The following is a 26,717-nucleotide window of genomic DNA, read 5'->3' as shown; positions in this document are numbered from 1 at the left end:
TGCATATGAGTCAGCAGTGTGCCTTTGTTGCCAAGAAGGCTAATGACATATTGGACTGTATTAGTAGGAGCACTGCCAGCAGATCGAGGGAAGTGATTATTCCCCTCTATTCAACACTCGTGAGGCCACACCTGGAGTATTGCGTCCAGTTTTGGTCCCCCCACTACAGAAGAGATGTGAACAAATTGGAGAGAGTCCAGTGGAAGGCAACAAAAATGATTAGGGGGCTGAGGCACATGACTTACGAGGAGAGGCTGAGGGAACTGGGGTTATTTAGTCTGCAGAAGAGAAGAATGAGGGGGGTTCTAAAGAGGATGGAGCTAGGCTGTTCTCAGTGCTGGCAGATGACAGAACAAGGAGCAATGGTCTCAAGTTGCAGTGGGGGAGGTCTAAGTTGGATATTTGGAAACTAAGAGGGTGGTGAAACACTGGAATGGGTTACCTTGGGAGGTGGTGGAATCTCCATCCTTAGAGGTTTTTAAGGCCCAGCTTGACAAAGCCCTGGCTGGGATGATTTAGTTGGTGTTGGTCCTGCTTTGAGCAGGGGATTGGACTAGATGACCTCCTGAGGTCTCTTCCAACCATAATATTCTATGATTCTAAATACAGATGGCCTTCCCTAACATAACTACAATTCTCCTTATAAAAGTTCTAAAAAAATAGAATGGGCCATGTTGTCCAATCTAAAACATTTACAATAAAAATGTCTTGCCATAAACTGCAAATGCCCAAAATAAAGCTACATCTGGAAACATTCACAATCTTTGTGCTATCACACCCTCCCTGGCCATCCCCCCCCACCCGGACAAACATATGACAGAACTAACGCATAACATGAGAAAATAAAAAGTTTAATATTCTCTGCAATAAAAGAAATGATCCTGTCTAGTTACTGATCCTGGAATTTAAAAAAAATAATAATTATGCATTATGACTATTTTCTTGGTGTATGGGGGTAAATCCATTCTGCTTTCAGTGACTTGAGGGTAGATTTCCCACCTAGCTCTCTTGCACAAAATAACCAAAACAGTATTAACTAGTCTTTTAAACTAGTCAATTTTTCTTCAGGAGAGTCTTCATTTGGGCGCAAACGTTTAGAAGCTGGTTCCACAGGACTCTCTGGAACAAAGTTCAGAAAGTAGTACATTAACATTTAATACATTTCTACACAAAACAGTCTCGACACTAAAACATACACAGGACTTGTGGCACTTCAATGAACAGGACAAAGAGTCCAGTGTCAAAGTTGTCAGAGGAGGAGGGTGTCAGGGAGGGTGGAAGGTAAGCATGTGATGAGTCAACGCCATTAACCTTACTGGGACTAAAGCCTGACCCTACTGAACTCAATAGGAGTTTCTACGTGAACGTCAAGTTTTCCAATTAAAATTTATAGAACCTGATCCTGCCAATTTAGAGGCTCTGATTCTACAACTGACTTCACAAGGGTCTGCCTGTGTTACTTAGTGCAGGAGGGTATCTAAATTAGGACTAACAAATTGGAATTACACCACTAAATGAGACTCGAATCAGCCCCATAGCTGAGAGAATTCTAGTTTTAAATCCATCAAATGCAGTCTTTTTTTCTCAAGTATAATTTGAGACAAAGTATACAACTGAAAAACCCTAAAGTTTCCAGCATTGGACTTTAATTTACCTTCATGAGTACACTGCTTCTTGAACAGCACTTCAGCTGGGATCTGGAAACTGATGCACATCATTTCCTTATTTGGTGCAACACTTCTCACCAGATGAGTAGAACAGCGTCCCTCTAAAGAAGTTCCCAGAAAAACTTCAGCCCATTCTTGAACGTCTTTGGCTGGACTATCATGTTTTGAGAAGCTGTAACAGTGCACTGTGGGAAGGAGGTCAGTGCTGCATGGCTTTCCGTCTAATAAATGTTTGAAAACATCTAGAAATTTGATAGCCAAAGCTGGCAAATTCATGACTATGTGCAGAGTGTTTTTCCTTTCTTTTGTCAGAAGTGGCAGTTCCTTGGTTAGCTCTTCTTTAACTGGCCCCAGAAGAAAATCCCGACCATCCATATTGAAATTTTTTATGTTTTTGTCCACTTTATTTAATTTACAGTTGTGTAGAAGCCATTTGTAGGATTCAGGGTTGAGATCATTTGCAAATACGCTGCACTTTTTCTTTGCAGCTGGAATGGCAAAAGGCCCAACCCCGGCAAAGACATCAAATAGAACGTCACCTGGCTTTAAAAGTTCAATGATACGGCCATGTTCTGTGCTTAGACGGGAATTCCAATAGACTTTAGAAAAGTCAAATTCATAGGTGATGTTGTTTTCTCTAGTCTGAAAAAAGTCCAAGACATTTGTTTAAACCACCTGTATTTAGATTCCAGACATACATGTATGTTTAATCAATCAATTTATTAAACATTTTACTAAAATGTAATGGGAACATTGATGTTCATGCCACTGATAGGACAAGAGAATCTTGATCTTATTTAATAAACATTCTGTTAATCAGAAAACATTTTCAATGCCAACTGGCTTTCCCAGCCCAGCTCTTTCTATAAAAGGACCATTATTTGGTCCTCTGTGGCCAAATAAGGAATATTTCAGTCAATCAATCCAGGTAGCTGTCATATGTAAAGCACAAGGTGGGGAAAAAAGCAACAACTTAAAATGACCATTTTAAAAAATAGTCCCTTCAAGGACTTTGTGACTGGCTGATAATTGCTTTATTAGTAGCTGGTTTCAGAAGATTCCTCAAATCCTCCTCATTCTAGAATCCACAGTAAATAACAGGATGAAAATGCAAGTATGGCAGTGGTGGATCAAATTCAGCTACTTGGTAGCCAGTTCTACAAACTCTGAAACTGTATTGCACTTGGCCTTCACAGGTGGCATAGTCCAGGTTACTGACCCCCATCAAACAGGAAGTTTGAGATACCTAAAGTTCTTAGAGTGTACTAATGATTACTAAAGTGAGGTGGTGATATAAAACCCCCTTTACTTTCTGTGACACAAGGACCTCTTGGTGCCAACTGGCAGAGGGCACAAAGGGTACACAGGGTTTTACAGGCACCTTCAAGGTTGGATATATGTATAATAGTTTACCAAAGGCTGATATGGGAGATTTCTACCTCGAGCCAGTAGTCCTCTGGTCACCGTAATCATTGCTAAATGTCTGAATGGATAATATTTGAGTTATGTATCTCTACTAAAAATTATTTTCCTATGGTCTTGAAGTGAAGACAAACCTCAAAAATGTTCATTTTAGGTAGGAGGTAACAGACACCTATCTCCCTCTCTGGCCATTTGGGTATTGTATGCCCCATGCAGTATGCCTATTCACATACTAAGCCAGTTGCAAAGTGAGAGATTGCAAAATCTACAAGAAAGGAAACCTACAAAATGAAACAAACAGCTGGGGTGGGGAGAAGAAGGGGAGGGGGTCGTGTTTATGAATAAAGACAAAGTATTGGGCTGGTATAGTGGAGTGGGGGGGGGGGGAGAGAAACACAATGTATCCTTCATCTAGGAGGCAAACTGACAGCATACTTCTCTCATGAAAGAAGGGTCACAGCCAGCCTGGCTGTGACAGTGCTGCAAGGATTCTGGGTGAGCAATATTCTACAAGACCTGAGAGTATCTTGTTAATTAAGTCTAGGCTCTGGGATATGTTACTTTATATGTAATCATTTGTTTCCAATACTACCACTTGCTATTACTATGCTTAGTGCAATCAAGTATAAGTTTATTTAACAATCAACATATCTAAGTGCTGTGTGCTAAACAGAGTGGTGATCTGAAATGGTAAGCTGGGGTGTACTGTTCCTTTGGAAGCAGTGACTGTCAATACTGCAAGTGTACAGTGGACCAGGGGCTGGAAAGTCCAGGGAGACACACTGAGGGCTAGAGGATTGGGGTTTGCCTATTGCTAACCTTCAGAGTAACAGTGGGGCCTGCGAGGCCTAGAGGGGAGTGCCTGTGTTGCAGGTGGAATTGGGGAGCTGACCCCCAGGCAGGCACAGACAAGCATTCCTCACAATATGGGCAGGTGGTAAAAAGGTGCCTTACAACGCTGGGTACCTCCAGGAAGCCTCACACCTTCCCCTCTCCGATCTGAAATTTTTTTTGTGCTAGCTTGACAAGTAATCTATGATGAATAATCAGACTCACTACCATTTGCATTGCCAATAGACATAATACAAAACTATTTTACACTCTCATACCCACAGTGCAAGAACTCCAGTAGTAGAGAAACATAGCTCAAATATGCTTAATTATGAGCTAATGCCACCTTGCAATCTTGAATGAAATCATCAGACTGTTGATCTGATTAAAATGTTTTCTATCTGTGTATTCTGCCAGCTCTTACAGGCACAAACTATTTAATTATGTTTCGGAGGAAACCTAATTAAATTTAACCAAAAAATTTTAAAAATGAATTGCCAAATTAGTAATTGTTGCCTTAACTCCCGTCTAAGCCTTAACAGCCCAGTTAAATTAATAGTACTTTCTATGTATTGATAATTAGTGCTTTTCACCCAAGGGTCATAAAACATCTACCAAAGTGTTACAAAAGGGGAAAACTGAGGCATAGAATCTCTTGCCTAGGTCACAGTCAGTCAGTGGTAGACACAGGAACAGAATGTAAGTCCTAGCCTTTGCTCCAGGCACTCCACTACGCAAAGTGAATCCAAAGCACTTACCTTATTTTCTTCCACCAAATGTATTTAACAATGTAAAAATAGTTTGGGGTTTTTGGAAGGGGAAGGGAACCTAAGTTCTAAATTAGTAACTTCTAGGGCTGTCAAGTGATTAAAAAAAAAAACATGATTAAGCAACATTTATTTATTTAAAATATTTTTGGATGTTTCTACATTTTCAAATATATTGATTTCAATTACACCACAGAGTACAAAGTGTACAGTGCTCACTTTATATTTTTTTATTAAATATTTGTACTGTAAAAAACAAGGTAGTATTTTTCAATTCACCCCATACAAGTACTGTAGTGCAATCTCTTTATCGTGAAAGTTGAACTTACAAATGTAGAATTATGTGCATCAATAACTGCATTCAAAAATAAAACAATGTAAAACTTTAGAGCCTACAAGTCTAGTGGGTCAGCCAATTGCTCAGACAAATAAGTTTGTTTACATTTGCAGGAGATAATGCTGCCTGCTTCTTCTTCACAATGGCACCAGAAAGTGAGAATAGGCATTCACATGGCACTGTTGCAGCCGGCGTCACATGGTATTTACATGCCAGATGCGCTAAAGATTCATATGTCCCTTCATGCTTCATCAAGCATTCCAGAGGACATGCGTCCATGCTGATGACAGGTTCTGCTAGATCACAATCCAAACCAGTGTGGACCAAAGCATGTTCATTTTCATAATCTGAGTCAGATGCCACCAACAGAAGGTTGATTTTCTTTTTTGGTGGTTCAGGTTATGTAGTTTCCGCATTGGAGTGTTGCTCTTTTAAGACTTCTGAAAGCATGCTCCACACCTCATTCCTCTCAGATTTTGGAAGGCACTTCTGATTCTTAAATCTTGGGTCGAGTGCAGTAGCTATCTTGAGAAATCTCACACTAGTACCTTCTTTGCGTTTTGTCAAATCTGCTGCGAAAGTGTTCTTTAAATGAACGTGTGCTGAGTCATCATCCAAGACTACAACAACATGAAATATATGGCAGAATGCATGTAAAACAGAGCTGGAGACATACAATCCTCCCCCAAGGAGTTCAGTCACAAATTTAATTAAGGTTTTTTTAATGAGCGTCATTAATATGGAAGCATGTCCTCTAGAATGGTAGCCGAAGCATGAAGGGGTATACGGATGTTTAGCATATCTGGCACGTAAATACCTTGCAATGCTGGCTACAAAAGTGCCATGCGAATGCCTGTTCTCACTTTCAGGTGACTTAAACAAAAAGCAGGCAGCACTATCTCCTGTAAATGTAAAATCTTGTTTGTCTTAGCGACTGGCTGAACAAGAGTCAGACTGAGTGAACTTGTTGGCTCTAAACTTTTGCATTGTTTTTGTTTTTGAGTGCAGTTATATAACAAAAAAAAAATCTCTACATTTGTAAGTTGCATTTTCACGATAGAGATTGTACTACAGTACTTGTTTGAGATGAACTGAAAAATACTTTATCATTTACAATGCAAATATTTAATAAATATAAAGTGAGCAGTCTACACTTTGTATTTTGTGTTGTAATTTAAATCAATACATTTGAAAATGCAGAAAAACATTTAATAAATTTCAATTGATATTATATTAACAGTAGGGTTACTATACGTCCGGATTTCCCCGGACATGTCCGGCTTTTTGGTGCTCAAATCCCCAACTGGGGGGAATTTCCAAAGAGCCGGACATGTCCGGGGAAATAGGGAGGCATAAGCCAGGGTCCGCCCAGCCCCAGCACGATCCGCAGCATAGCCCAGCTGCCCTGGCTACAATGCTCGGGCGAGGTATATGGGGGGGTGGGGCGCCTCGGGCTTCCCACGTGGGTGGGGACCCACCCTTCCTATGGCCTCGCTGCCCCGCGCAGCTCGGAACCCAGCACCGCAGGAGCTGTTTCCGGCGGGGACAGACAGGCCAGGGAACGTGCTCGACGGCAGGAAGGAAGCTGCAGCTGGGGCTGCAGGGACCCATGCCGCCAAGCGTCTGAAGCCCCCACCAGGCAGAGGTAGACCGGGGCACATAGAACACATACAGGACTGCTAAGTACTGAGATACTGGGCCGGGGGTGGGATTGGGACAACATTTAAGTTTTATGGTATCTTTCCATCACATCTACTCTTCCACTTCAACTGCATTCTGTGTGTCTGACTAGCTGTGCCAGGAGAAAATAGGAAAAACTGTACCTTTGTTATCATATTGGCCTCTCCCGCTAGCACTTCCATTTGAAAATTTCGATAAGTGTTGTCAATAATATTGATTTTATTTACTGAACAGGTGATTCCTGGATTCTTGTCAATTATAACCTGACCTGCAAGAAAGGGATCAAATATTCAGCTACTAAGTGTTGCTAAATCTTTAAATCCTGTAAAATATGACAGCAATTCTGAGTTGTATTTTAAAAAAGCAAACTACCTATAGAATGACTTACATGTGAAATCATTCAGTGTGCTATAAATTATTTCCACTAGTGCCACTGTCACAGGGAACTCCTAGTGCAAATATTTTACACTGAAAAAGAGGGTTAGATTCCCAGTGAAGGCTCTTGTGCTTCAGGAAGAGAGTACTGTCTACTGCGGAGATTCCCAATCTATAATATGTGAGCTTGATGATCCATCCAGTCACTTCACCATTTAAGTTGATGGTATGTGAACCAATAAAGTTTAGGAGCTGCTGCTCTAGTGGGTAGGTCACTGGTCTGGAACTCAGGAGACTTAATTCTGCTACTGACCTGCCATGTGACCTTAGGCAAGTCACTTCACCTGTAGTGTTCTGGGGCATTTCAGCACTACTGTAATACACATAATAAATTATCATTATCTACAGGGCCGATTCAACTCCCATATCAACGTGATTCTCCTGGTACCCAGATCAGCTAGTAACATAAGTTCAAAAGGCAGACTAGAGTAGCAAGCTATAGCTGCTATATAAATAAAATATTACAGTTTTGATCTTGGTCTTCCCTGCCATAAAGGAGTTGAGCTTAATGGGCCTAACCTGAAATTTGCTACAGGCAAAGGGCCTGACCCAGTGAGGTCAAATGACTACTACTAACTTCAAGTTCACTATACATTAAAAAGGCCTGATCCAGTGCCCTTTAACCCAAGCATTCACTTTTAATAAAAGGCTGTTTAAGGTAAGAAAATTTTAAAACAATGAGGGTTCCCAAAAGGTTTCCCTGTGCAAAATAATCATCTCTAGCTCAGGCACTTGTTAAAATGACTTATCCAATTATACGCTTCTCCCAAAGTTATTTGAGTGTGAAGGTTGTACGTACCAATCAGATGTTTGTAGGGTAGCTGATGATCTCTAAGATTCAAGTGAGCTATATGGCCAATCCTAGTAAATCCAGAGGTGACATCTTGACCTACAGGAAGCACCGCTCGTAAGATTTCCTCAGTCTTGAAATTGTCGTAAGTCAGTTCCAAGTTATACTTGGACACCTGAGGGTCAATATTAAACTGCTTTAATATTTCTTGTTCAGATTCTCCCAGTGAATATTCTGCTGATATTTTATGAGGATCCAACAAAACAAGTCTGTCTTCATCTTTTGGATCATCAATCACTCGCTTCAGACCTGGGCGATGCAGTGTTATATGTTTGAGGGATTTTAACAATTTGTTTATTACTTCTTTTTTCACTTTTAGAACTGGAACAACAATTGTCCTTTTGAAAGCTGCTCTGTCAAGTGTTGTCATTCCACGTACTTCAGGATGAGGTGAATACAATTCAAGATCAGCTTTATTTTCTAGAATTTCAGGCATTGTAAAGAAACTGTTTCTCTGAACTACCCAAAAAAATCCAGGTAATCTCTCAAAATACTGTACCAGCAGTAACCAAACTTCTGGAAATGATGTATTTGATGCAGCTGTTCTAAAAAGTTTAGTTTTCAGTAGCCTAGCAGAGTATCCATATAATCTCCATAAAATCCTAGAAGGGAAATTATTCCTTTTATAGACATTATGTAATCATTCCATTTAAAAAAAAATACTGCAAGTCAAATGGATTTGCAATTCACAAAATAAAGTTTGTTTGTATCAAGTAATGCACAACAGTTTTGTATAGTTCATAGAGAATTCTCAACCAATTTTATGTAATGGTGGACAATCACCTCATACCCATACACAAAGGTGAAGTGTACTTGCAATTGATGGGCCTGATGATGCTCCCATTAAGACAAATATGTTTAGATCTGTTTGCTGTCTCTGATAAAGCTGATCAGTGAGCACTGGTAGCCAGACTGCAGTTGCTGGTGGGTGGAATCACGCTGCAGGGACTTAGCTCATTTGTGGGAGGGTAAACTGAACTGGAACAGGAATCGGTCTTTATCTTTGTGTTTCCCTTAAGGGCTGCTGCTTTCTGCCTGCTCTACCTCCCCATTCAATATATACAAAATGAGGCTATTGGTTTTACAAGAGGAAGAGGTAGAGCTATCCCCTGTCACTAGGTCTATCTAGGTTTTCATAGTGCACTCATCACTGTAGTATAGTATCTGAGTGCTGTGTCTCATTGTGTAAGTTTTCCCATGATAGCAGTCAGTTGTTTGGACGTAAGTCTTATTTGTATTGCTCTTAAGTCATGCAGTTGATTTTTTTGGTGGTGGTAAAAAGCCATCCACTCCCTGTGCACCCTCATTTCCTGCTCTGCCCTCATGCAGTTGGTACCACCTTTCCTTTGTGTTTCTATCCTTTTCCTGTGTATCTTTTACTTTTTTTTTTGCCTCCTTTTTCACTCAAAGGCTCCTCAGTGTTCAGAGTGGACACGCATTGGTGATTGTATGTGCTCTCACAGCTTAAGTTGAGTATTGTGCAAAATATACAAGCCTAGTCCAGTGGGCTTTGGTGCCTTCGCCTCTGGGGCTAGATAAATCAACTGCTAGCATGGCCAGCTGTACAAAGGATTACCATATGGTGGTGGAAGTAGAGATCTTTCCAATTGTCACCCAAAACCGCAGAAACGGAAACAGATGTGGGTCATATAAGTTTTTGTTTCACTCCTCACCTTGTCCCATTCCACTAGACTGCCCCTTTGTAGGAAACCTGACTTAAGTAATGCTCCTGGAAAGCATATTGAGGGTGCCTTATGCCCTCTAGTTACTCAGTTAATGTGGCTACCACTCCTCATTGGATGAGTTCAGAATTTCAGAGTGTCTGGATACTGTTTCCACTTGGAACTCTACTTGGCAACATTATTTTGGGAAGACTTACCTTCTTAAATTTTTCTGGAAAGACTGTTTCCTCTCTAATGGAGTCCTGAATACAATCACTCATGCTTTCTTTAGTCCCCTTCATACAACAAGTAATTCACTCCTAAAAGGCTTGCCTTGAAATTAATCTAAAAGCTGCAAGAGTTGATGAATGTTTTGTTTGTTCCTTGGTATAGAAGGAAGACAATCAGTAATTCCTTAGCTCCATAATCTGCACTTATTGCCACTATGAAAATGGATTCAGTTCAAGGTTCTTCGGATGGTATACTGAGGCCTTTATTTTGCTAGGTTCAAAGTAACTGAAGAATTTTCTGTTGCTAGTCTCCCTCCAAAACAATAGACTGTTCTATCTGACATCAATCTTGAGGTTGCACTTGAACTGGGTCAGAAGCAGGTAGGTCTTGCTGCAAAGACCCAATCTGCAGCATTCATTCCCTGATTATGTTTTAGGGCATGTCTATATGACAGCTACTGTAGTGCTGACACTTCCTACATCAATGTAAGGTGGTTTTCTTTCAATGTATAATCCATCCCTCCAAGAGGCAGTAATCAGGTCAACAGAACAATTTTTCCAGTGCCCTACCTCTGTCTGCACCGGCAGTTAGGTCAAACCTACCTATAGCCCTGAGCACCAGTAGCTAGCTCAATTTAATTTTTAAGTGGACCATGCCTTACACTGAACCTTGAAGAGAGACTGACTACATTAGCCTCCCCTTTTTGAATTTGTTTGAGCAGCAGCTTCCAGACCAGTGGGTCCAGTTTTGTTTTAGAGGAGCAAGATCAGATCAACTTGGGCCAAAAGACCAACAAATGGATCCCTGAACTTGCTTCAGATGGAAACGTTTTTAAACCACTAAACGTTCCCTTCTGTGTTGGCTGCAGCCTTGTTCCTGTGCGTCTGAACCTGACCTGGGAGCTAAGGCCACAAAGAGAAGAACCGCCCCGTCCTGGTGCCCTTCCAGGGGCTGGGCGGAGAGGGGCGCGAACAACCCCCCTGCACAATGTAAAGCAAACGAGAGCTTCAGTGCGGTCACTCTCCAGGGGGCGAACGGCACCGGCGGGGCAGCTGATCTAGAAAGACCAGGAACGTCCACCTCGGCGTCTCTCTGCAGCCCGGGCCGCAGCCGGGCACCGGCCAGAACGGGTAACGCCCTGGTCCGGCTCGCTCCTCAGCCAGGGGGACAGGTGGGCCGGGTCCCGTCCCCTGTCGCGGCTCGCCAGTTGCACAGCGCGGCCGCAGCCTCCTGCTCCGGCGCGGGGTCAGCGCCTTCCCCTCAGATACCCAGGGCCCGGCCCTTCCCCCACAGGGGCCCCGTATCCTCCTCACTAACCGACTCCCCGGCCGGGCTGCGAGCCTTGCCCGCCCCTCACCTCATGTCGGGCTCCCGCAGCGCGCGCGCCTACCTGTGCTCTCTCCTCAGGCGCATTAAGACGTCATCGGGCGGAGACCGGCGAACGGGCGTGGGGGAGGGGAGAGTGACGGCATCAGGCGGCGCCGCCTCCCCCCTCCCCCCCCCGGCCGTCTCTAGGGGGAGGCTCCAGTCCGGCCTGAGGCACCGCCCAACTCCCGCCCCTCGAGAGTGGGCTCGGGATGGGGCGGCTCGCTTGGCTCGGCGCACAGGGCACCATGCAGCAGCCGGGACCCGGGAGTATCAACTGCGAGCCGGGCTGGTACCTGTCTGCCCGCGAGCAGGAAGAGGAGCAGGAGTCCACCCCGTTGCTGCCCCCAGCGCCGCTGGGCAATGTGTGTGAGGGGACCGGGGGCTGGGCGTGAGGGGGTCCTGGGGGGGGGTCTGTGGCAGGAGCTGAGGGAGCAGAGTTGGGTCTGAGCTGGAGCCGGGGAGGAGGGAGCTGTCTGTCACGAAGGTGTGAGGCGAGGAGGGGGAGACTTTTTATCCCGCCTAGGCAGGCTTCCCCACTTGTGCTTTGGGAGGCGACTGGGGATGGGAGGATAGATCATTCTCCATGAGCAATTCGAGTCTTGGCTTTTTTGCTTGATCCTGCCACCCGAGAAAGTAGATTAGGGCCCGTGGTGATGGTGCGGGTTGTTTGTGAAGGGAAACAATTGTTCACTTGACTGAGATCACCAAACTCGTCTTAGACAACTATTAGATGGTAATGACTATTGGGGTTGGGTTTTACTGGTCTGGGCTGAATTTAAACCAGCAGGGACATGCAGCCCTGATGAGAATGTGGGGAGGTTGGGGTGGGAATTACAGGTCTGTCGCATCTTAACATGCGCGATTTCAGCTTTACGCGGTTGGCAAAAACAAAAAAACAACAATAAAAAAAGAGAAACAATAATTTTAATATTGTACTTGTAGTGCAGGCGATTCCACCCGCCATTCAACTCAATGTAATTTTGACTATACGCGGTTTTCGCTTTACGCGCTAACCACGGAACGGAACCACCGCGTAAGCTGAGACTCGCCTGAACTGTCTTGGCATTTTTTGGTGCTGCTTGTATTTTATTAGCATTAGTGTGCTTGGTGCCCTAGAAGCAAATGAGGACAGTCTCCACCCCAAGAAGCTGATAAGCTAGTTCAGACAAATGATACATAATGTAGCCATTGAGTAAGAATTTTGGAGCATTTGTTTTTGAAAGACTTCATGAAGACTTCATCAATGATTTAGATAATGGCATAGAGAGTACGTTTATAAAGTTTGCGGACGATACCAAGCTGGGAGAGGTTGCAAGTGCTTTCGAGGATAGGATTAAAATTCAAAATGATCTGGACAAACTGGAGAAATGGTCTGAAGTAAATAGGATGAAATTCAATAAGGACAAATGCAAAGTACTCCACTTAGGAAGGAACAATCAGTTGCACACATACAAAATGGGAAATGACTGCCTAGGAAGGAGTACTGCGGAAAGGGATGTGGGGGTCATAGTGGATCACAAGCTAAATATGAGTCAACAGGATAACACTGTTGCAAAAAAAAAAAAGCATCATTCTGGGAGATATTAGCAAGAGTATTGTAAGCAAGGCACGAGAAGTAATTCTTCCACTATAGTCCGTGCTGATTAGGCCTCAACTGGAGTACTGTGTCCAGTTCTGGGTGCCACATTTCAGGAAAGATGTGGACAAATTGGAGACGGTCCACAGAAGAGCAACAAAAAAGATTAAAGGTCTAGAATACATGACCTGTGAGGGAAGATTGAAAAAATTGGGTTTGTTTAGTCTGAAGAAGAGAAGACTGAGAGGGGACATAAGTTTTCAAGTACATAAAAGAGGAGGGAGAAAAATTGTTCTTAAGCTCTGAGGATAGGACAAGAAGCAATGGGCTTAAATAGCATTAAGGGTGGTTTAGGTTGGACATTAGGAAAAACTTCCTAACTGTCAGAGTGTTTAAGAACTGGAATAAATTCCCTAGGGAGGTTGTGGAATCTCCATCATTGGGGATTTTTAAGAGCAGGTTGGACAAACACCTGTCAGGGATGGTCTAGATAATACTTAGTCCTGCCTTGAGTGCAGGGGACTGGACTAGATGACCTCTTGAGGTCCCTTCCAGTTCTGATTCTGTGATTCTATGAAGAAAGTGTATTTTGAGGAGATATTTTAAGGAGAGGAGAAGGTGTTTAGCACATGAAAAAAAGACTCTCATGCTCAAAGGACAGTGTGAACTAATAAAATAATACCTAGAAGGTGGCAGAAAGATGACAAGGATACAAAGTGGGGCTGATAGCAGGGAGATTTGGCCCTACAGAGTGGAGCAGGATGAAATGAGCATTGATGCAGGCACACCGCATAGTACAGGTCTTTAAAGTGAGGAGAACAGTTTTTCTGAGATGTTTGATCATTTATTTAACTAAGGCTTGGAAGCATTCAACTCTCCCAAGTGCTGCCGTTTCCTTACCTTTCTCCTCCTCCTCCCCCCCCCCCCCTTCATTGGCTATCAAAGTCTTCTTTAACAAACAAAGCTAACCACATTCTAATATAAACCACTCTAGTTTGCAGTAGAAAACTACTGTCTTTGGGGATCATTACTATGCTGTACTATTTATTTTTTAAGTCTGGGTTCTAGAGTTTTATAAGGGTCTGCTGATGGAGAGAGGGAGAAGTTATGTGGCTGAAATTTCTTTGGTCTCTCCAAAACAAACAAACAAAAACACAAAACCCTCATACTAATTATATTTGTTTATCCTATTTACAGAGCGCTCTGAATCATGCATCTTCAGGTGTTTCCTTTGGTTTCTCAGTATTTAATTTAATGAATGCAATCATGGGAAGTGGAATACTTGGTTTATCTTATGCCATGGCCAACACAGGGATCATTGGATTTAGGTAAGTTTTTAGAGTAGCAGCCGTGTTAGTCTGTATCCGCAAAAAGAACAGGAGTACTTGTGGCACCTTAGAGACTAACAAATTTATTAGAGCATCTAAGGTGCCACAAATACTCCTATTCTTTTTGGTAAGTTTTTAGTTTCACGTACATATCCATTCTAAAATGACCTTTACATGTTCATAGATTCTAGGACTGGAAGGGACCTCGAGAGGTCATCGAGTCCAGTCCCCTGCCCGCATGGCAGGACCAAGTACTGTCTAGACCATCCCTGATAGACAGTTCTTGAAGTACTGTACATAACTTTTTTTTTTTTTAAAGTGGGGAGCAAGATCTGAGCTGAGATTTTTGTATGTAAAAATATTACATTGTACAGGGACTGGGTGGCTTGTAATTTTGGCATTAAGGCTATGGACCCTTTCACTTCTAGGTTATTCATTCATATCTGGCCTGTGGAGGTAGTGACCTGAAGTCTCATTAAATTGGTGGCAATTTGGTACTCAACCCAGTTCCTATGGATAGATGTTTATATCACAAAATCATTATCCCATTTAGTTTTAGAATTTAGAACAGAATCCTGCTGTCCAGGATAGGAATGATGCACTTCTGCTGAGCAGTATGGGGAAGCTTGTATTTCTACTCTTCATGTAGTACCTATTCTGTGAATGAACAGAGGACTAACTACCATTGTCAGTCTGACTCCTTCTGTAAGGACTAAGTTCACTTTAATATATATACAGACACACATGCGGCAGAGTTGCAGTTCCTGGTGGTTATGTTCCAGTTATGGTTATGAAATAGTTCACGTGCAGTGCTTTTGTCCTACATAAATCTGTGATGACTTATAATCTAGCACATAAAAATGTAAAGTGTAGTGGAACATAGCAAACAGCAGATAAGTCAGTGACCATATGAACTTTGGTCAGCAGATGTGAGCCATAAAATGAGGAAGTCCTGTCTCGTTATAACTTCTTTCTTGTGCAATAATAAACCAGTTTTAAAAAGAGAACATGTATTTTACTTTAAGAAATGCCTTAAACTTCAATATTTTATATTTTAGCATCTTGCTGCTGATTGTTGCCAGCCTTGCTTCTTACTCTGTATTTCTGCTGCTTAGTATGTGCATTCAGACTGGTAAGTGAAGAGAATATATAGAGCAATAGTCTATAGTTTGTCTCATCTACAAAGATGTGACCCTGTAAAATTATTTGAATTAATGGTATATAAATATGATACTGTATATCTCACTGTTGCTGTAATTTTTTGAAAATTAAGATTTGTCATTATTTTGTTATAAAACTCATCCATAAGTGTGATTTTGAAACATTGTCATGAAACTTTGACTGAAATTTTTTTTGCAGTAGGTATGATTTTTGAGCTCCTAGAAATTCTGCAAAGATGCATGAAAAAAGGGAAATATTTGATGTAGCTTAGTAAGGACTGTTTTAACACCTTCTGGATTCAAGCATTTTATTTATATAAAGCAGGATCTTGGAATATATATACTCCAAGATCCTGCTGCTGCTGCTTGCTTTGAAGTCATAAGAGCAGCAGCAAGCCCTAAATTAGCATCATTGTGGATACTCGTTCACTTTAATGGATACCTTATCAGGCTTGGTAATTTTATTTGACTGTTATCCATCCCCTTGCTCTTTGTATACCTCTTCTGTTTTAGAGATCATCTGACACTGCTTGATTCTGGTGTGTCTTCTGATTCTAGACCCTTAGTATTAACTTATCATAGTTCATGAATATTTGCTTTGGAATCTTAACTCTCTACAATAGCTAATCAGCTGCCACCTAATGATTTAACTCATGCTTTTTTAAAACTGTTATTGAAACCTTAAGATGCCAGTTCCTTAAATTCTACTACATGGAGGTTTTCTGGTATAACCTGGCCTCTGTCTCCATCATCCATCTTGTCATTACCGCCCTATCTGTCTTCCTCACTTTAAGGATGGTTTTCATGGTAGGAGAAAGCTTTCTTTTCTTTCCTTATTGCTTTTGTTTTCCATAGCTAGCTTTGGTCACTCAGCTGACTGTTTCCTGATTCTGCTCGGAGACTGCTGTTCCTGTCTTCATCAGTTGAGTGATCTCCTTTACGCACATTTAAAAAAAAAAATCAGTAGCGGTTAGGGATACTTTAATGAAAGATGGCAATAGCTGCTTGGTGCTTTTGGACTAGTTTGTGGCTACCTTTTTCTCTCCAGCCAGTTAGGGTACAAGATTAGGGTGACAGCGTACCCCATAAGGCTTTATGGGAGGGGTGCTTATAAATGTATGTATGACATAACTGGAATATGTTTTGTGTAACATATCTCCGTAAAGGTTATGGTCTACTATATCTATTCATCCTATTTGTACATATATATCATTTTCTACTTGAGGTTAAGAATATGGGCTGTATGCTTGCTTGGTTTCTAAGTAAGCTTTGTGAGGCATTTGGTCAGCTTCTTTAGGAAGGAATTCGCCAGGTTAAGTACCTGATCAGGAAACACTTGGGGAACAGGTTTCAGGGTAGCAGCCGTGTTCGTCTGTATCCTCAAAAAGAACAGGAGTACTTGTGGCACCTTAGAGACTAACAAATTTGTTAGTCTCTAAGGTGCCACAAGTACTCCTGTTCTACTTGGGGAACAATGCATCTTGGAATGCTCCAATCCACATAAGAAGTCTTCCTGGAGACATGCAAGATACCATGTGGACAATGGCTTCAGCCTGTAAAGACTGAGTCATGCAGGGACATGTGACTCGCCCAGGTGACTCCAGAACTCCATCTTGGAGCTGGACTTTGCATAGGAGGGAAGAGGGGGGTCTCCACCCACAAGAGAGAATCTATTTAAACCCATGGGAGACCCCTCCATTTTGTCTTCAGCTGGCTAAGGAAGGAGCCTCTCCACCCCCCCCAGGATACTTGAAGCTAGGTTTACACTGGCATAACAGAGCAGACTCTGGCCCATTTTGTTTTTGCACAACATATTGATGATGGTACTAGAGAGGAATGTGAAACACTGAGCTTGCAAAAGGTCTACAAGATGATTAAGTTCTCTGTTATTTTATCTATGCTACAGTAATTATTACTGTGTACAACTTTACAGAGACACAGTTATTTGTCTGTCTTGAGTTTAGTCTGAGGCCCTGTGGTGGGTGACGACTCACCAACAAGACGCCACCTGCTGTCGTCCTGGGAATTAGCTCTTTTTGCAGCCTTGGAGTGCCCTCTGCAGGCCGGTGTCCCTCCCGGACCCTGGTGCCCCTTCTCTCTGGGTTCTGCCCCTGCAGTACCTCACAGTCTCTCAGGAGCTCCCCTCCCCAGGGAACCCCCTATGCCCACCTCACCTCAGTCTTTGTCTACTGCCAGTCACCATCTAGCCCCCATTCACTGGGGCGGACTGCAGTGTAATTGCCACTCATTGGTCAGGAGGGTTTGAACCTGCTGCCTCTGCCTACCGTTGGGCTGCCCTGCTGCAACCCCAGTACCTTCTCGGCCTTTAACAAGGTCTGCAGCCTGGGGGTTTCCAGAGTGGAGCTCCCCAGCTCCTCTAGCCTTTCCCCAGCCCTCCTCCACTCAAGTACTCTGTTGAGCTCCCAAACAGTTAGGCCCGTCTCTCTCTACAGCTAGAGAGAGACTCTCTGGCCTTCTGCTGGCCCACAGCCCTCTTATAAGGGCCAGCTGGGCCCTGATTAAACTGGCCACAGCTGCGGCTGCTTCCTTAATCAGCCCAGCTTTTCCAGTTGCAGCCCCCTCCAGGGCTGCTTTTAACCCCTGTTTACTGGGGTGGGGCAACTACCCCACCACAGGCCCCAATCCTGCAACTTGATTGATGCAGGCTGATGCTTTCTCCCATGTGATATTCCATTGACTTCAGCGGGACTCAGCTCGGGGGTCTGTCCTGGCAGGTCAACTTGCAGGGCTGGGGCCAAAATAAGTTGTGACATGGGAAGAGATGGTAAAGCACATTGCAAGGGGGCTAAGTGAGAGGAAAGAGTATAAGAGTTATAAAAATAAAAAATGTGTTTAAGACTGATTTGCCCTCTAAAATACTTACAGCAGTTTGAATCTCAGCCATGTCCTGCATTAATATAGACTAGAAGAAAGGGGGTGGCATTTTTGAGAATAATTTACATCTTTTTGAAACTCCTTAATTTTCTAGTAACAAATTGTGGACCAACCAACATTTTGAGATTAATTCTTCCATTCAGAATGATCCCTTTTTAAGTTACCAGCATATATATTGGAAACTTGGATTACTTTTAACATGGTTGCTTAGGTCAGGGGATTACTTTTGAAGGTGGGCCTCAGTGCAGGTTACACTGTATGTAAGTATCTGTAGTGATTGTTCTTGGGGGCTAACCCTGCAAAGTACAGTGCACCTTCAGCTCTCCCTGAAATTAGTGGGCGTTGGGGGTGCTCAAAACCTTGCAGAACTGGGCGCTGAGGCTTACATTTCTTGAAAGATTTGTCCACTGTAATACAAAGCTGCCCCTTTTATTCTTTATGAAAATGAAGTAAAATAATTTGTTTAATAAATATTGTTCAGAATGGTTTAATCCATGGTATAATCTACAAGAATTCTTAAAGAGAAGGTGATGTGGTATCCATATATTTGTAATCATGTTTAATGTAAAACTACTGTAATATAAATTTCTCTAAATCGTTATGTATATGTAGCAATGTATGTTGAAGAAAGTGTTTACATCCTAAAGCTATATTATAAATGAGAATCATAAAATACTGCTTTAGTTTTGTCAGTGTAAAAAAATAAATAAAAAAACACACACAACTATTCCTAACTAAAGTGAATATGAAGTTGGAAATACTTTGTTTTTCTTTTAACAGCTGTCACTTCTTATGAAGATCTTGGTCTCTTTGCATTTGGATCACCTGGGAAGGTAACTTCTGTTTACAGTACCCATGTCTCTTTTATTCTGTACTTTAGTTCTGATAAATATTTTGTTGACTATAATTACATCGTTCCTGTTTAAGAAATAGCTATGTAGTATAATTAGCAAAACCCTAACATTGTACAAACCCCGTGATTTTTGTAAATAAATTCCTACTATTCCCCAAAAACAACGAGGAGTCCTTGTGGCACCTTCAATTTCTAGACCAGGGGTTGGCAACCTTTCAGAAGTGGTGTGCGAGTCTTCATTTATTCACTCTAATTTAAGGTTTCGCATGCCAGTAATACATTTTAATGTTTTTAGAAGATCTCTTTCTATAAGTCTATAATATAGAACTAAACTATTGTTGTATGTAAAATTAAATAAGCTTTTTAAAATGTTTAAGAAACTTCATTTAAAATTAAATTAAAATGCAGAACCCCCCGGACCGGTGGCCAGGACCTGGGCAGTGTGAGTGCCACTGAAAATCAGCTTGCGTGCCGCCTTCGGCACGTGTGCCATAGGTTGCCTACCCCAGTTCTAGACTGTCCAGGCCAAAAGTTTAGTCAGCTCTAAAATAGATAGCTTTAATTTATGGTGGCATATTCTGTTTAAACACAAAGACATCTTGAAGGAAAATGTTGTTGTTACTTTCCAGTCCATAGATTAGTTTGATACAGACAGTATTTACTACAGTGTGTTAGTTTTTGCTACCACCTAGTCATCCCAAAACTCCATTTCCAATGTTTTTATGACATTCAAATTCTGCACAATATTACCACATAATCTGTTTACAGATGTCTCTGAATGAGTCACCATGGTGCTTCAACTCTTAGAGAGCTTAGGGGATGTCTACACAGCAAACCCCTTTGCAGTAGTGAGTCTCAGAGCCCAGGTCAGCTGACTCAAGCTTGTAGGACCTGCTATGCAGGGCTAAAAATAGTAGTATAGATGTTCAGGCTTGGGCTATAGCCCAGGTTCCAAGACCCTCATTGGGTTTCAGAGCCTGAGCCCAAACATCTATACTTAGGGCCCTACCAAATTTATGGTCCATTTTGATCAATTTCACGGCCAGAGGATTTTAAAATTGGTCAATTTCACGTTTTCAGCTGTTTACATCTGAAATATGGTGTTGTAGCCTTGGGGGTCTCAACCCAAAAGGTACCCAGAAGTGGGTCTGAGCCTGCCCCCCCCCCCCCCATGCAAGAAGGGAAGGACAAGTCTTGTTCCTCCCTGGCCCAGCAGGGACTTACAGCTAGGAGTCCGTCCTCTAGCTGGGGCGCTTCCAGAAGCAGGAGGATATCAGACCCACCCCCACAAGCCTCCAGCTGCAGGAACCTCCAGTGCTGGGCAGGGAGCTTCCTGCAGCAGGGGGAGGTGCATCTGATCTCTTTCCCCCACTGTCCACCCTCCCACACAACTGCCATGCAAGGGAAGGACAAATCCTGTCCTCCCCAGCCCAGTAGGGACTTGTAGCTAGGAGAGCAGCAGGGGGATATCGGATGACACACCTGCACAAGCCTCCTCCAGCTGCAGGAACCTCCGGGGCTGGAGCTTCCTGCAGCAGGGGAGGCACTCGGAGGTGGGTCTGATCTTCCCCCTGAGAACGAGAGCAGCTGTGCAGGGGAAGGACAAGCCCAGCCGGGACTTGCACCTAGGAGCCCCCTGGCTGGGGTGTTCCCAATAGCAAGGGGGAGATCAGATTTTACAGGGAAGGGCTTATTTCACGTTCTGTGACATGTTTTTGACGGCCATGAATTTGGTAGGGCCCTATCTATACTGCTGTTTTTAGTTCCTCAGCATGAGCTCAAGTAAATTGACCCAGGCTTTGAGAGACTCTGTGGTGGGTGGCTGTTTGCTGTGAAGATGTACCTTAGATACTACGTGGAAGGTGAATACTGTAAGTAAATCAGACAAAGTTTAAGGAATGTTATAAATTTAGTGATCACTTCAGATGAACAATTCTTATTCTCAGACATCCTTATAAAGGCTTTTTGGGGTTAAGAATAAATTGATGTGGCTTCCATGTTGATTAATAGATGGTCTGCTGCATGCATTTTTCTTAACCAGATTTGTCCAGTATTAGATGTAGCATGTGCAGGTGTAACGGGGTTCACTCACTGTTGGGACACCTCTTTATTAGCTCCTTTCAGGTCTTAGGCTTCCTGTCTGACAATTGCTCCTACCACATCTCCCCCTCACTCTCCTAGTTTCACGGTACTCCCTCTTTGTGACTCAGCCCTCCAGCCAGGTCACTGTAGTCCTCCCCTTCCAGGATATCAGCGTCCCACTGAATCTAATGTCCACATGCTGTTCCAGGCAGTCTTCCAGTTCAAGGCCAGGTCTTGTGTAACTTTCCCAGCTGCTGACAGGGAAACTTGGGTCCACCAGGTTCCAGCCCAGGGACCATGTCTCCCCCAGCTACGGTCTTCTTGCTCCCAGACCCTGTCGCTGTTTTCCTGGGCTCTTTCCTACATCCCCTTTTTAGTCCCCCGGTCTCCCCAGTCCAAATACCCTCCTCCCGGGGAGTGACTGTAGACTTCTTCCTCCCTTTGACTTGTCAAGACGCTGTAGCCTTAAAGAAACCTCCCTTCCCTCAGGGAGTGACTGCCAACTACTTCCTCTGCAGCAGCCCCCTTCTGTTCTCAGCTTCATCCCTTTAGACAGGCCCAACCTGCTCCTTCCCAGCTGAGCTACTTCTTCCATTAGGCTTTATTGAGCTCTGGCTCTCCTCTAGGTGCAGCACATAAGGTTAATTGACCTACTTTAACCCACTCTGCCTTGTGTGGGGTCAATACCCTGTCACAGCAGGAAAAACACTGGAGTGGATCTCCTTTTTGAGAGGGAAGTATATTAAACATTACCCATTCTCCATTATTATTATTATGATCTGTGTTTCAGATTTCAGAGTGGTAGCCGTGTTAGTCTGTATCAGCAAAAAGAACAAGGAGCACTTGTGGAGTACTTGAGGAGTACTTCAAGTTGTGTGTGAACTGCCAAAACAGAGTTAATAAAAGGTTGCCTTTTTAAACAACTTCCTGAAGACAAAAAAAGCACAAGGCAGAAGTCTTTTTTTTCTGCTTCACTGGCCAGATCCTTATCTCAGATTTATTGACCAAAGTTAAGATTAGATCAAGTTACCTCAACCAGTAATAAATCTTGATATTTAAAAAAATATTAAATCCGTTTTTATCATATCCATTCTAAATGTGTTAACCACAAGCAGTCAGAACCAAAAATGCGTGGTTTCTACTGTTGAAAAGCTGGTAATTTTAGCTCTCTGGTAGTGTTAGACATTTCTTTCCAGCCTTGGCAAATGACAAGGTCTCATACTTCTTAGAAACATGTCATACTTATCTTGCTTTTTTCTCAGCTTCAATTCTGGCATAAGAACATAACATAAGAACATAAGAAAGGCCGTATCGGGTCAGACCAAAGGTCCATCTAGCCCAGTATCCTGTCTACCGACAGTGTCCAATGCCAGGTGCCCCAGAGGGAGTGAACCTAACAGGCAATGATCAAGTGATCTGTCTCCTGCCATCCATCTCCATTCTCTGACAGACAGAGGCTAGGGATACCATTCCTTACCCGTCCTGGCTAATAGCCATTAATGGACTTAACAACCATGAATTTATCCAGTTCTCTTTTAAACTCTGTTATAGTCCTAGCCTTCACAACCTTCTCAGGTAAGGAGTTCCACAAGTTGACTGTGCGCTGCGTGAAGAAGAACTTCCTTTTATTTGTTTTAAATCTGCTGCCTGTTAATTTCATTTGATGACCCCTAGTTCTTGTATTATGGGAATACGTAAATAACTTTTCCTTATCCACTTTCTCCACATCACTCATGATTTTATATACCTCTATCATATCCCCCCTTAGTCTCCTCTTTTCCAAGCTGAAGAGTCCTAGCCTCTTTAATCTCTCCTCATATGGGACCCGTTCCAAACCCTTAATCATTTTAGTTGCCCTTTTATGAACCTTTTCTAGTGCCAGTATATCTTTTTTGAGATGAGGAGACCACATCTGTACGCAGTATTCGAGATGAGGGCGTACCATTGATTTATATAAGGGCAATAATATATTCTCAGTCTTATTCTTTATCCCCTTTTTAATGATTCATAGCATCCTGTTTGCTTTTTTGACCGCCTCTGCACACTGCGTGGACATTTTCAGAGAACTATCCACGATGACTCGTTGTAGCTAAATTAGCCCCCATCATATTGTATGTATAGTTGGGGTTATTTTTTCCAATGTGCATTACTTTACATTTATCCACATTAAATTTCATTTGCCATTTTGTTGCCCAATCACTTAGTTTTGTGAGATCTTTTTGAAGTTCTTCACAGTCTGCTTTGGACTTAACTATCTTTAGCAGTTTAGTATCATCTGCAAACTTTCCCACCTCACTGTTTACCCCTTTCTCCAGATCATTTATGAATAAGTTGAATAGGATCGGTCCGAGGACTGACCCTTGGGGAACACCACTAGTTACGCGTGATACTAGTTAGGCATGATTTTAATAACTACTATTTTGTAACACATTACAACCGAAATTTAATTCTATAAACTACCTGAAAGATTGGAATCCGAACTTTGAAATGGTATGTAGAAGTTGATCCAGGTTTTCAGCCACCTCTTTTTCTTCTCTTTATTCCTCTTTCTTTGCTTTTTCCATTGCGCCCAACACCCTAATATTGAAGCACTGATTATTTTCTTACTATCTTTGTGCCCACAAAATAAGTAACCACTACCTTGGTCCATGGTTATATGTTGGAATTGAACTAGAAAGACAGCAAGATAGTAATCACAGAAACATAATTTGTTAACCTGATTTTATAGGGCTGATTTATTATAGGCTTGCCAATGATCTGACCAGAAGATACTTAGATCCTTATCCCAAAATCATGCTACAGAATTAGAGAATGTAGAGAGTTCAATACTTTGTCCGGACTCTTGAGATGTGCAGCAAGGACATTCACACTGTGGACAAAGTCAAAATGTTAAGATCTTTATTAAAATAAACGAGAGAAATCAAAGCTACAAATCACAGATCCACAAAAAAAGAGTACAGTTCTATAGTTCCTGGTGGTAACATCCCTTTTACAAAAGCTATTTAAACTGTCATACTCACCCTTCGTCGGGGATCTGGTAGTGCGACACAGAGGACCGCCCTCGTCTCTGGCATGTCCAATGAGTTTGTTGGTCCAGGTTCCTCAATCCCAAAATAGTAGAGATCAGGTTAGAGAGTTGAGTAGCTAAGTTATATTGCAGAAGCTAAGCTGATAGTTATCTTTCTTTAAGCTCTTTTCTTTTAAGCTAAGAGAAGGATTCCTCAACATGGGGGTTTGCCCTCTTATAGGGTCCTGGCACTATCCTGAATATTCCTATCAGTGCCCAACTTTCCATGCCCAAGTCTTATTTCCTCATCCAGATAAATCTCAGGGTGCACTTACTCTACAGACTTTAGTATATTCTTACATATTAATATCGATTATCTCATTCTCAAAACCATTACCTTTGGCCTGAACTGTTACTTCCATGTTCTTGCGGTATACCTTGTGGTTACCGATATGTCCCAGAATTTTGGTAAACACCTTCAGTTCTCCATTCAGTTCCCCAAAGTCAGAAGGGTAACTGGTAGGCAATTTGTCTATGCCAAAGGTTACAAACACTTATGCTAGCTTGCTCTAGCTAATCATACAGGATACAGACCTGTAGGTTCCTTGTATTACAGCCAAATATAATGAAATAATATCTACTGCAATATAAACCGAAATAATATTATCAAACAGATTATATAACATAGCAAGCTGACAGGCTAGCCCCATTGGGTACAAATTTTAAGGGCTTCTTTCGTGGCTATAAAGGCTAGATACACTTTGGATCAGTTCAGTGCTTTCTGGACTGGTAAACTTCGTTCCCAGCACTGGTCCTACAAACAATCAGACATTTAAATTTAAAAAAATCCCTGATCTAAGAGTAAATTTGTAATATTCTAAAGAGAAAATGAGGTTTAAGGTTCAGAATAAAATATTCATAGTCTCTGATGAGGCTGACACACAGAAGAGATTTGCATGTACTATCTGATTGTCTCTTCAGAGCCAAATGACAGATGCAGTGAAGTTCTAAGAAAATTATTAGAATACACTCATATGCCCTCTGAATGATACAAAAATGAGCGGTCTACAGAGCAGACTTCATTTATAACTACTTTTGTTCTGTCATCTCAAAATGAAAATACAGTATTCTGGTGACGTTTTTTTGCTGTTCTATTGCATTTGTTTCCATATTTTATAAACTAGTCATTAAACAGAAGACACCCTTCCTTTCAGTACTAATTATCAGTTCTACATTTGGTTTAAGATAATGAATATACAATTTGACTGTTATAGACTGAAGTTTTGTTTTTAGTTTTCCTTACCCTTTCTAAAGAAATCAATTGTTTTATAGGTTATTGTGGGAAGTACGATAATTATTCAGAATATTGGAGGTAAGAAATTTCATAGTGGGGTATGTGTGCTGGGGGGTATTTAAAAACATAAAAGGCTATATTTAGGTAAAATTATACCTGTTAGAGAGGCTGACAAAAAGAGGAAATTTAAGGGCAAGATTTATGAGATCTTGTTATGCCCAAGTGCTACAGTAGGTACACTTTGTCACATCACATGCTCTTTACCCTGCAATTCCTATGCATGACATGATGAATGCAAGCATAAAAGGTTGGCCTTTGAATTTAATTGTTTTAATGACTTCTATTTACTGAATCATAGAATGTTGTGTACGCTAACTTAATGGTAGTTTTCCTCCGTTTTTGGGTAATTCAAGATTTTGTGTTGAGTATACATTCTTCTTCATAATGTGGTCTATTTTTCACACTAATCAGTTTTGTCATCTGCTGTGTAGTCTAGCTATATAGTTCTTTGTTGCCCTTCTTAGTAAATTTCCTAATAAAATAACTGTCTTGAAATAAAAATAATCAATTACATAGTTATAAACATGTAAATCCCAATTAGCAACCAGCATATGAATAAAGTAAGAGTACTCACAGAAATATTCAGAGTAGATAGAGTCCAAAAGAAGGTAGGTTTAAAAGGTAGAGTTAGAAGAGACTGACTGACTACTGTGGAATGCTCAGGTTTCAACTGGATTCTTTCTCCTGGGTGAAAGCAGGAAATGTGCTGAAAACAAAATGAAAAGATTAGGAAAGAGGACGCAGACAGTCATTTATAATGACTAAGAGAAACAGTGTTCCAGTGTCTGTCTATAAAGAACAAGCAGTGATTAGGAGAGTACCTGGACTTATTGCAAAATGGACCTAGAAGTAGACCAAATGACTGCTTTTATGATTGGCCTACCTTTACTAAAATTGCTAGTAATGGAAACTACTTAATTTAAATGGCTATAAAAATCCTGGAATTAATTCCAGACAGGAGCGAACACATTAATTCCAAGGTCTAAAGATTATTTATTCATGCAGGTTTTAGAGGATGTTATGAAGCTATGAACAGATTTTTAAATTTCCTTTCTCATTTGACTGGACCACTAAATAAATGCTATAAGACAAAGAGGGAATACATAGTGAAGGTTCAGGTGACTCTGGGATCTAGTACAAGGCTGTGCGGTCAAAGGAAATTTGAGTCTTATTTCATCCCCATAACAGTTCATAACCTTCTCTGTGTGTCACT

General features: G+C 41.9%; 2 protein-coding genes across 12 annotated transcripts in view; one reads left to right on the top strand and one right to left on the bottom strand.

Annotated features, from left to right (window-relative positions):
- Window positions 1–830: 830 nt before the first annotated feature.
- Window positions 831–11,405, bottom strand: TRMT5 (tRNA methyltransferase 5). 3 transcript variants are annotated; one of them, XM_008168238.4, is made up of 5 exons: window positions 11,272–11,405; window positions 7,939–8,591; window positions 6,848–6,972; window positions 1,655–2,309; window positions 831–1,119 (listed from the first exon to the last, which is right to left on the bottom strand). In XM_008168238.4, exons 1-5 carry the CDS (start codon window positions 11,292–11,294, stop codon window positions 1,037–1,039), a joined length of 1,539 nt encoding a protein of 512 aa, XP_008166460.1. In that variant the 5' UTR covers window positions 11,295–11,405; the 3' UTR covers window positions 831–1,036. The 3 variants fall into 3 exon arrangements, with proteins under 3 accessions (XP_008166460.1, XP_008166459.2, XP_042697222.1); XM_008168237.4 differs by having other exon boundaries at window positions 11,239–11,333; XM_042841288.2 differs by lacking the exon at window positions 11,272–11,405 and adding an exon at window positions 9,869–10,007.
- SLC38A6 (solute carrier family 38 member 6) overlaps window positions 10,871–26,717 on the top strand; it is a 53,537-nt gene continuing 37,690 nt past the window's right edge. For 8 of the 9 annotated variants that reach the window (XR_006172418.2, XM_065593794.1, XM_042841289.2 and 5 more), the window contains exons 1-5: window positions 11,459–11,611; window positions 14,023–14,153; window positions 15,212–15,285; window positions 18,989–19,041; window positions 25,483–25,522. Coding sequence is in view for 8 of the 9 variants with exons in the window: in XM_065593794.1 (XP_065449866.1) it covers window positions 11,459–11,611; window positions 14,023–14,153; window positions 15,212–15,285; window positions 18,989–19,041; window positions 25,483–25,522 (451 nt within the window). In the remaining variant the exon portion in view is untranslated. Of the gene's footprint in view, window positions 11,012–11,458; window positions 11,612–14,022; window positions 14,154–15,211; window positions 15,286–18,988; window positions 19,042–25,482; window positions 25,523–26,717 lie in introns of those variants that run through there. The other variant, XM_042841290.2, reaches the window with a different exon arrangement.

Source organism: Chrysemys picta, chromosome 4 (assembly GCF_011386835.1).
Source record: "Chrysemys picta bellii isolate R12L10 chromosome 4, ASM1138683v2, whole genome shotgun sequence".
NCBI classification, from domain to species: Eukaryota; Metazoa; Chordata; order Testudines; family Emydidae; genus Chrysemys; species Chrysemys picta.
This window is presented reverse-complemented; position numbering and strand designations above follow the sequence as displayed.

Excerpts from the sequence above, each read along its gene's own strand:
- TRMT5 (XM_008168238.4), bottom strand. The coding sequence starts at position 11,294 with ATGCGCCTGAGGAGAGAGCACAG. Across the intron at positions 6,973-7,938 it reads ACCCTACAAACATCTGATTG|GTCAGGTTATAATTGACAAG; the intron begins GTACGTACAACC and ends CCTTTCTTGCAG. Across the intron at positions 2,310-6,847 it reads AGGCCAATATGATAACAAAG|ACTAGAGAAAACAACATCAC; the intron begins GTACAGTTTTTC and ends GACTTTTTTCAG.